Source organism: Salvia miltiorrhiza, chromosome 4, assembly GCF_028751815.1.
Source record: "Salvia miltiorrhiza cultivar Shanhuang (shh) chromosome 4, IMPLAD_Smil_shh, whole genome shotgun sequence".
Taxonomy (NCBI): Eukaryota; Viridiplantae; Streptophyta; class Magnoliopsida; order Lamiales; family Lamiaceae; genus Salvia; species Salvia miltiorrhiza.
In genome coordinates, this window is record NC_080390.1 from 38,874,051 (window position 1) to 38,884,837 (window position 10,787).

Here is a 10,787-nt window from a genome sequence, read left to right on the forward strand (position 1 = left end):
TATGAAAACACAGTTTGTGGCAATTTAGTAAATAAAATAACATATAAAGGGCAAATTTATATCTATCTATTATATGTACACACAATTTTCAGCAGTTAACTTTTTTCTCTCTTTCTCACACGTTCTCTAGCTACAACAATTTTCTCTCTCCCACTCTAACACGGTTCTCTCACCGATTTTATCTCACTCTTCTCTCACGGTTCTCTCACAATATATTTGGAACAACGACTATTTCTCTTAAATATATAGATGGGTTATTAGCCTGTAAATACACGAACTTTTTATATTTTCTGAAATTTAACATGACTTTTATTTTTAGCCCACAAATACACGAACTTCACATTTTTTTTTATTTTTGACATGGACAAGAAAAAATTCTAATTTATTATTAATGTGAAGGCCGGTATATCATGTCATTCACTCTCTAATCAAAATAATGAATCAAATTACTCTATTCAAGTGCATATTTCGTAGTCCACGTCATGTATTTCGACCTCCACCTCAACAATAAATAGAGTTTTTTCATGTTGATGTCAAAAATCAGAAAAAATGCTAAGTTCGTGTATTTGTGGGCTAAAAATAAAAGTCATGTTAAATTTCAGAAAATATAAAAAGTTCATGTATTTACAGGCTAATAACCCTATATAGATTTCTCCAACTGCTATTCATTTTTTCTGCAATTGTTTTCGAATTTGAAGCACTGTTTAATGGGAGAAGAAGCATAGATAAATTTCGTCGCAGTCCAGCCCCAAGTCGGCGCTACCGCCCCGTCTCCACACCAGACTCCTCCCCCACGCCGTGATTCGTCACATTCCAGCCCTAAGTCGGCGCTGCCGCGATTCCCTCCCGTCGTTTCTCTGACTTACTCTCTCTTCCTGTAGCAGCCTACAACCAATACAGCATATAAAACCCTCCTCTCTCTTCCTTTTTCACAACCAATACAACATATAAAAAACCCCCTCTCTGTTTCTTTTTCTAAATTCGCGGTGTTTAGTGATATCAATTCTCTGCTTTGATTTTTGGATTTCTTTCTTGCTGTGAAATTGTGCTATTTTTGCAATTCCCCTTTTTATCCGTGTTGAAGATTGGATTTTTTTTTTTGAATTCGCGGTATTTAGTGATATTAGTTCTCTGTTTTTATTTTTGAATTGTCATTCTTCCTGTTTTGATGTACTACAAGAAGGGTGTCAAGTGAAACGTGCAGGATCGTCTTACATCATTGATTCTAGAGAAGACTATTTCCATAAATTATGTTATAAGAACTTGATTTTCTTTTTTTTTTCAAGAATGTTAGGATGTTTACATTGCTGGTTGTAGAACTTAAATACAAGAAAATTGCTTCCACCATTTGATTTTATCGATGTATTGGTCTGTTGCAGTGTGGTGTTAATACAGTCTCTCTTGAATATGTTTTGTACAGGACATAATTGCTTGATTTGGTAAGCAAGAGGCAATGCCAAGAGATTTTTTCACAGATTTTGTGAAAGTGGCACAAGATAAAGGTCGACACTTCACCCTGCTTGCAGAAAGATTGAAGGATATGGGATCTTTCTATGGAGCATTGCCTGCTCATGACGGTCTCTGGGATTCAGCCGCCGCTACTTCCAACGATCTGTTACCACGTTTAGCAATTAAGCATTGTGTTCACGAGGTATATCCATAATTTCTCAGAGTTTGAAGATCGAATGTGGTTGGTTACAAGAGTTGATAGTTACACATTGTTGGCGTTGGTTTTTAGGCTAGAAGCCTGGACCTTGCATGTTGATAAACCAATCTTAGAATTGGGTGCTCGACAAACGGTGGCGGGAATTACGGCATGGAGTGGTGTTATCATCTTTTGCTTATTTATGTTTCTTTGTTTGTGGTGTCTTATGTTCCACAGCGGCTCTAAGTATTGTTGTTTATCTATTTTTATTTTACTCTTCTTATGTCATATTTGATTCTCTAATGTTTGTTTTGACTTTCTTCATTGTTTTATTTATTGTCCTTTCTGAATTCGTTCAATCCTTTAAACATGTCTTGGTTCTGCCCAATGACTGTGATTGCAATTCTTAGATTTTTTTCGCTTCAGTTTTTATAGTATCACTATATCAGCGATCTATTGAACACATTAGTTACTTACATTAAGTTGATCCTAAACGCTGTAGCAATGGTATATTCTCTCTATATCAAATAGGTTATTCAGGGTTATACATGGTAATTACAACAGATAGGTTGGCGTCCATATCTCTAGAAGAGGCCCCTCAAAAATAGTTACTTGCATAATTGCTTAGTTTCTCATAATTGTTTTATTGGAAATCGAGGCAAACCTTCTTCTGCTAATTTGTGTTCATACAATTTCGTATTATCATGGAACTTATTTGTATTAAAAAAATGTTCAGATAAACATCCAAAAGATTTTAATGAGATTTTCAATTTTTTTTTTTTGGAGCTAATCACTATTTTATTTTTCAAAGAATTTCATATTATTTTGATTTTTTGGTACTTTTGGATTCAATTAATGATAAATGTTCGTTTGAGAATTTTGCATTGTAATTCATCCAACTGTAGTTATTTTTTATTTCAAGAGAATCAATTGTAATTCTATTTTTGTTTTTTAAAGATCTATTTTTAAAATTGACATATTTGAAAAAAACAATAATTTTTACTTATATCCATTAATATAAACTAATCCGTCCGCCCATTAGATGGACGATGAACATTAAAATTGAATGTTATTTTAAATAATAAAATTATTAAATGGAATCAAAATATAAGCAAATGCGAAATATTTTTTTAAAATAAAATTATTCACATCTTTACAAAGTAAAGAATCTAAATTTAAAAACATAACAAAATTTAACTTTTATTCTCAATTGTAAAGGTTGGCACTTCAGCTATTGAAAGTACAAAGTTAAAGACTTATATATTTTTAAATTTATGTTCTTTATTGTGTAAATGATGTGATTATTTTATTTTAAAAAAATAATTCACATTTACTTATATTTTGATTCTTATTAGTAATTTATTTATTTAATTATGTCAAATATAATTTAATTTTGATGTTCGCCGTGCATCGCACGGGTGAGCGTACTAGTTATCATTAAGAACGTCCGCGGCGAGGATGAAGGAGCGGAATGTGACGGTGGTGACGGAGACGGTCAATCTAGGGGCTCCGTTTAGTGAGACTATCGCGCTGCGGGTGCTGGTGCCGCTGTACGTAACAGTGAATCAGCGACTGCCATTCTTTGGTAAAAAAATTATTTGCACAAAAACATGGCTTTCTCCTAAACAAACATTTCATCATTCCAGAGGTCCTCAGGCGCCAAGGCTAATAACTACCCGGATTCTGGCATGAGAAATTTAAGAGGAAAAAATTTATTGATTTAGATTTAGGCTTCGATGATGAATGATATGCCATTATAATATTGAAAAAGTTTATCAAATAATTACATTTGGAGGAGTATGTTGGGGATGTTGAGGTACAAGAGACATAAGTGGGTTGTGGTGCCTAAGTTTGATAAGAATGATGGCAGACGTGTGTGTGTGTTTTAGTTTTAATTTAATGGAGTTTTGTATACAGGGGTTTTCCGGAATGAGGAAGAAGCTAATTTGATTTAATTATCATTAAGAATTATTATAATTGTTAAGTTAATTCCTTATTTATGGTATTGAAACTAAAAATAAAAAATTTTCATATATGAAAATGTGGGATTAACTATATTTAATTATCTTTCTTATGTGGCATTGCCACATCAGCGGTGGGCACGTTAATGCGTGCCCACGGTGGGTAGGTGAACGGGATTAATTTGTTATATTAGTGTTTACAAGTTATATATTAGTATGTAGATTTTTATAAATTTTAAATTGATTCGAAAAATTAGCATGTAATAATTTGACGAGAACGTGTAGTAAAATAACTTACTAATTAATCGTTTCAAAAACTGATAGGAGTGTATAGGTTCTAAGTGAATTCATAGAGTGCACGTATGATTTTTATTAATTTAATTTTCAATCTTTTATTGTTTATATGCTTTGTGATTTTTGGGGGTTATTGAGAGGATAATCAATTATTGTTTTATTTAATTATATACGTATTTTATAAATTTAAATAAGTTCGATAAATTAGTGGATATTACTAGGATGTGAATAAATAATGAAATCTCTTAATATAATTTGAGTTGAGTACATATACATAATTTTTTGAATGGGCCCAAATAACTAAACATATTCAGTGCACATTATTAATGTACGTGTTCGAGACGAGAATGAATAGTAAATCACTTTTCAATCGTTTGAAATTGGTAATAATATAGCTAAAATCTCCAACTTAATAACAAACTCTAAGTAATTTTCACTAACTAGAAAACCTGTTAAACACATAATATGTATTTTCTAACATTATTTCAATTTCAATTGTTTTTTGTCTTCGTCAAGAACTGTTACATAAATTAAATGATTAGATATAATTATATATTTTATACATACTATTATTTTATTTTTTTGGATCAAATAATTGTCGATTAATTTGTTGTATATTTTAGTTATGACCAAATCAATTAATATCCAGGCTGCAGGCCACATGGATTCTTGCTTGATTTTTTAATATTATATGTGATGTTTATAACAAAAATGTAGTATATATATATATAGAAGGGTTCAACAGAGAATGCTAAATATTTAGATAATAGAGAAATCGTGAAACAAAAATGATCAGATCTATAATTTTGATGAACAAATCAATGTACCGCATGAACAATAATTTGCCCCGGGTTCGAATCATACCGGTGGCTAGTTTTTTCTCTATTTTTACTAAATACGTCTGTTCATTACTTATGTTGATCTGTTCGTAGAATATATAGATTTGTTCATGATGAATAAAAAGATAATTCTCTATTGAACTCAACCCTATATATATATATAGTTTTTTATTATTTTGAAAATAATTATATTATACTATATAGTAAAAAACTAAAAGTAATATTTTGAAATTATGAAAACTATAATTTTTAGTGAGTAATTTATTTATTAGTGTATATTTTATAATCTTATTAATATTAAATACTCATAATTTACTTCAATTTTGGACGGACTATAAATTGGTTTATATATAAATTAATATACTTACGTACGTGTACCAACGTGCGTTATATGCTCCATGTATATAAAAAAACAAATGAAGAGATAATGACTTCCCGCTAAATTTGGTAGCAGCAACAACTTCGCAACTCCACTGCTCAATCTTTGTTTCTTTCTTTCTAGAGTTGAGGATTTCCTCAATCTCTTGGACCATACAATTACAAATACAACCAGATCTTCTACTTTCTTTTCACAATATATTTAGCATAATTTCTCTTCCGGGATTTAGTCAAGAAGAAGAAGAGAAAACACACTGAAAAAAATGGAATCTCGAACCTTTCTGCCAAATCTTTTATGTGAAGAAAGCAACATCTTATTGAGAGAGAAGGAAGATGAAAACGTCGGTTTCTGTTCCGTTTCCGAATCTGACTCTGAGTTCATCGAAATGATGTTAAAAAATGAGGCTTCTTTTCAACCCGACGGCGACGCCAATTCGGTCTTGACGGAAGGGTGGTGGTTCCAATCCGTGCGCTCCGGTATCATCAAATGGATTCTTCAAGTCTGTTTTTCTCTTTTCCCCCCTTTTTTTTATAACACAAAAGGAAAAAGAAAAAGAAAGAGGGATCGAAGTAGATTTTTGATTTTCTTGTTGTTGAATTGTTGCAGAAAAGGGCTGAATTTGGATACCACTACCGCACTGCATATCTGTCACTGGTGTATTTCGACCGTTATCTAACGAGAGTGAAGCTTTCAGTGAGTATACATTAATCTAATCTCGATGCAGTTTCTTGGTTGTCGCCTCGGGATAATGTGTGTGTTTTGATAAGGATAGGAAGGGAAGCTGATGAAGCTTCAGATTCTGTCGATTGCATGCTTGTCGTTGGCTGCGAAAATGGAGGAATGTGAAGCGCGACTATTAGCAGAATACACGAGAGAGGGCTACCAATTCTGCAACACTTACATAACCAAAATGGAATTGATAGTGCTAAGCACATTGGATTGGAGAATGTGTTGCATCACTCCCTTTACTTTCTTGACCTATTTCGCCGCCAAGTTTTGTCAACAAACTACGGATCATCATGAATTGATCCTTCGAGCTAAACAACTCATTTTATCAATTATGCAAGGTATTTATTTCTCGACTCTTCTTTTTCTTTTTTCTTTTTTTGATTATTGTTTTGGGTGCAGAGATTGATGTGGCCAAGCATCGGCCTTCAATTATTGCGGCCGCTTCCGTTTTGGCGGCGTATGATAAACATCTGAGTAAGACAGCGTTGGAGAGCAAGATGGATGCAGTTCCTTCGCTGGAAAATGTGAGTTGTTGCTTTATGTGATCAGTTAGATTTAGATGCTCTGTTAATTTATTTACTGGGATTTTGAATTGGTGTTTTGATAGGAAAGTATAATCTCATGCTATAGCCTAATGCAAGAAATCGTGGAGGCGGAGACACCAGAATCGGTTGTTTCACAGAATCCGTTGAATGATGATTCAACAAGCACAAGCAGAGGCACCAGAAGAAGACTTAACTTTGATGACTGCGATCAAGATTGCCCTCCGCCAAAGAAATGATTTTTCTTCTATGCTTACATTTTTAGACTTTGTTTTTTAGTGTTGGCCAAGATTTTGACCTTTACCTATAATTGTGAGGAAAAGTATACATTTAGCTCATTATAACAAGCGATGAGCTAATGTGCAGCACACATTTAGAGCCAAAGATATAGGGTGTGTTTGCTTTTTATCCCTTTAAATGGAGGGATAATAAAAATTTATGTCTTTAAATGTCTCATTTCTTATCCCACATTTTACACAAAAGAGAAGTTCATCATTTTTCTTTCCTTATTTTCACTTCATGGAGGGATAATATTATCACACCAAAATGGAGGGATAATATTATCATTCCTTGAAGTAAAAATAAAAAAGAAAAAATGGTGAAATTTTCTTTTGTGTAAAATGTGGGATAAGAAAGGAAACATTTAAAGGCATAAATTTTTGTTATCCCTCCTTTTTCCATCCATCAAAGTGAACGCACCCATATAGTATCACTTAAAACCCTTTTCCCCCTTCTAGATATAGTTAGGTACTTCACTATTGTTGATTCACAATTTCCTTCATTCTTTCAATTTGTTGCAAATAAATGCATCTGTGTGCTCTACATTTGGAGAGGAATATAATGAGATATTATTTTGTTTTACTGCATTCCATGACATTTTAAACTCAAACAAGTTTTTCCTTGATTGGCTTACTGTTGAATATTTTGGTGTCATAAAGTGCCATGTTATGATTCTGCACTTACATGTAAGGGGGCCTCTTATCCTCATATGAGAGATAGAGAGAGAAGGGGCCTCTTTAAGTTTAAACTCTACAGTGACCAATTTTTAGAATTTAAATTTTAATAATATTCAGTTTTACAATTAAATGAATGTAAGGTTTCTATCTGGACAGCTGTATGCAAAGGCCATTGCTAATGGAACATTGAAGAAGTCCCACGTGCTAATCATCATCCATTTTTTACTTGCAAGCCGAAAGAACGGAAATTGTACATACAATTAATGTTATTTCATTTAATAAAAAATATTGATATAATATTTGATAAAATATTACAATTACAAATATTGTGGTAACTTGTTAAAATATGAATTTATTATTATTTTCAGTTTGATCATCATTAGAATCTCCAATAATATTCAGTATTTCAGTCACACTCAGTTGACATGCATTTGTTTAATTTAAATGTTACTATCTCTTATTTGTTTTTAAGCATTATAACTTTTTTTTTAAATGAAAATTTTATAAAAAAGAAAATAAAAAAACCTAAAATTAAGAAAATTTTATAACTTGATTTAAAACTGTAATGTTTGAAATTAAGAAAATAATTTATAAATTAATAAATAATCAATTTAGCGATATATTAATAGCTCCCTAAGGTACCAAAGTTATTACTTTATAGAAATTTTACTGTATCTTTTATGAAATCTAGCATCCATATTGAATTTTCAAACAATACATATCAAAGTATGTGTGTAATTATTTTTAGACGTAACCAAGTATTATTTTATTTGATAAAAACAAAAAATATAATATACTCCAGCTAAATCCATTTGTATATACACCATATCTATTATATTTAATTTTTAATTAAAATTTGGTTTATTTATTTAATTTAAATATTATATATCTCTCATTTATTTTTGCACATTATAACTCGATTTAAAATTATAATTTCTAAAATAAAAAAACACTATAAAATTAAAAAATTTATTAATTTAACGATATATTAATAGCTCTCTAAACTAATAAAATCCTTAGGTTTTTTTTTTTTTTTTTTTTGAAGGATAGGCCCTAAAGTTATTAATGTATAGAGATTTGACTGTATCTCTTAAGAACTCTAGCATTCATACTAAAGTTTCAAATGCATACATGTCAAGGTATGATAACATTTAATTTAGTGTATACAGGAGTACCATTTTTATTTATATAATAGTGATTTATTGTTATTTTTCATTTCGCTAGTTAAGTAGTTAGATTATATAAGCTATTTTTTTTCAGTATTCTAAAAAGAGTTTCAGATTGGATAAGTAATGTAATTGAATAATATTTTAATATCTAATACTCCCTCCGTCCACGAAATGAGTACCCATTTGTGGACGGCACGGGTTTTAAGAAATGTATGGAGTGTAGTGTGAATAGTTTAAGGGTCCCACTTTTTGAGTGTATTAATTAAAGAGATGTGTGGGGTACACTTGCCAAAAAGGGAAATGGGTACTCATTTCGTGGACGGACGAAAAAGGAAATATGGGTACTCATTTCGTGGACGGAGGGAGTAAATTAATATACTAGCATATAATTTATACAATTATTCTTAAAATTAAATATATAATAATAGCTAATTTTATATTTTTTACCGAAGACATTTTTTTGTATTTTTATAGCTTATATATCAATCAAGAATGTGATAGAAATCTAAAACATGTTTGTACCAAACAACTACAAGATTCCACTAGCAGCAAGAATTGGTTGAATATTCTAACCTTTTCACAGTGCACATGAAGCCGTGTGAAGTGTTACATCATGCACAAAGCAAATTGGTGGTAAAAAAAAATGTGGGCATAGTTTTGCCCAGTCTCTGAAACTGATGGATTTTTGGGTAACATTAAAGAACACGCTAGATGTCTCCTCCTCTCTAATCTACTGTGGGTCCACCAGTTTTTATCTCTAACAAAAAATGCTCTGTCTTCTAGTACAAGAATGCGTGTTACTGCTTTTGGATCAATATATATATTTTTTTCTTTCAAATTTCTTGTTCTTGTTTTCTTCACTTTGTATCCCACAACTAGGGCTGTCGATCGGTTCGGGTTCGGTTACCCGTACCCGAATTTTCGGTTACCCGAACCCGAAATTGCCAAATTTCAATAACCGTTTCCGAACCGTTTTAGAAGTTCGGTTACCCAATACCCGCTTCGGTTAACCAATTGGGTTATTTGGGTATCCGAAATACCCATTTAAAAAATAAAATTCAAATAATTTTTGCTCTATCTACTCTAAAAGAAATTACAAATATATAATATATATTTACAAATATATATTATATATATTAAATAATTTACAAATATATAATATATATGTAAATTTACAAACATATAATATATATTTAAAAATATATAATATATTTGTAAATATATTATAATATATATATTTGTAAATATATAATATATATTATATATATAATATATTTGTAAATTTACCAATATATATTATAAATTTACAAATTTATAATATATTTGTAAATATATAATATATATGTAAATTTACAAATATATTTATATATTAATTTACAAATATATAATATATTATATATGATATATTGATAATATATATATTAAATAATTAATAAAATAATTTTCGGTTATTCGGTTAACCCGATCGGTTTTTCGGGTTAACCGATAACCGAAATTTCCAAAAAGCCAATAACCGAAACCGATCCATTACCCGAAATTTTCGGTTATTGGATACCCAAGCCCGGAAATTTCGGTTCGGTTAATTGGATACCCAAAACCCGATAACCATTTAGACAGCCCTACCCACAACTAGGGAAATGATATTGAATTGTTTGTAATGCATTACATCTAAAGAATTGTTTCAAGTGCTATACGAGTTGGGGACTTTTAAAAAAATTGGCAAAGTTTTTTAGATAAAGTATGAGATTTCCACAAGAAGTAAAAAAAGTTTAGTTTACATGGATTTTAATTTTTGGAAGTCTTAAATGAAGGAATATATGTGTAGAATACAATACATATCAATTTATTACTACTAAGTTCTAATGTAATCTTGATAAGCCACTGAAATCTCATCATCTCAGCCCTAATTAGCTAAATTACCACTTCTCATACCTAAAAATTAGCCAGATGTTATGGGAAAGATCAAAGTTAGAAGTCATATATATAAGAGTTTAAAAATTTGAGAGAAAATAATGTAACATTTATTAATTTAAGAACTAGTTTTATTTCTGTGTGATGCATGGTTATACCTACTTAATTAAAATAGTATACGAAAAAAAAAGAATATATTTATTTATATGATATATAATAACGCTTACTGTTCGTCGTTATTAGTAGCTTCCTTTTACATTTTTCCACATTTTCATTTTCGGTAATTAAAATTATTGAATATTAAAAGAATTTTATTGTCCATCAGTCGGAGCAATTTCCCACCCAGCACAACACCTAAAACC

The 10,787-nt window shown here is 30.5% G+C and overlaps 1 protein-coding gene and 1 long non-coding RNA gene across 2 annotated transcripts; both read left to right on the top strand.

Annotated features, from left to right (window-relative positions):
- The first annotated feature begins 647 nt into the window (after positions 1-647).
- Positions 648-1,997, top strand: LOC131021555 (uncharacterized). The gene is made up of 2 exons (XR_009100988.1): positions 648-1,651; positions 1,739-1,997. It is a non-coding gene; the product is annotated as an uncharacterized LOC131021555 (long non-coding RNA).
- A 3,067-nt stretch (positions 1,998-5,064) lies between these two features.
- LOC131021550 (cyclin-D5-1-like) lies at positions 5,065-7,252 on the top strand. The gene is made up of 5 exons (XM_057950785.1): positions 5,065-5,617; positions 5,725-5,811; positions 5,891-6,185; positions 6,247-6,371; positions 6,455-7,252. Exons 1-5 carry the CDS (start codon positions 5,381-5,383, stop codon positions 6,626-6,628), a joined length of 918 nt encoding a protein of 305 aa, XP_057806768.1. The 5' UTR covers positions 5,065-5,380; the 3' UTR covers positions 6,629-7,252.
- Positions 7,253-10,787: the final 3,535 nt, after the last annotated feature.

Excerpts from the sequence above, each read along its gene's own strand:
- LOC131021550 (XM_057950785.1), top strand. The coding sequence starts at position 5,381 with ATGGAATCTCGAACCTTTCTGCCAAATCTTTTATGTGAAGAAAGCAAC. Across the intron at positions 5,618-5,724 it reads TCATCAAATGGATTCTTCAA|AAAAGGGCTGAATTTGGATA; the intron begins GTCTGTTTTTCT and ends GAATTGTTGCAG. Across the intron at positions 6,372-6,454 it reads CAGTTCCTTCGCTGGAAAAT|GAAAGTATAATCTCATGCTA; the intron begins GTGAGTTGTTGC and ends GTGTTTTGATAG.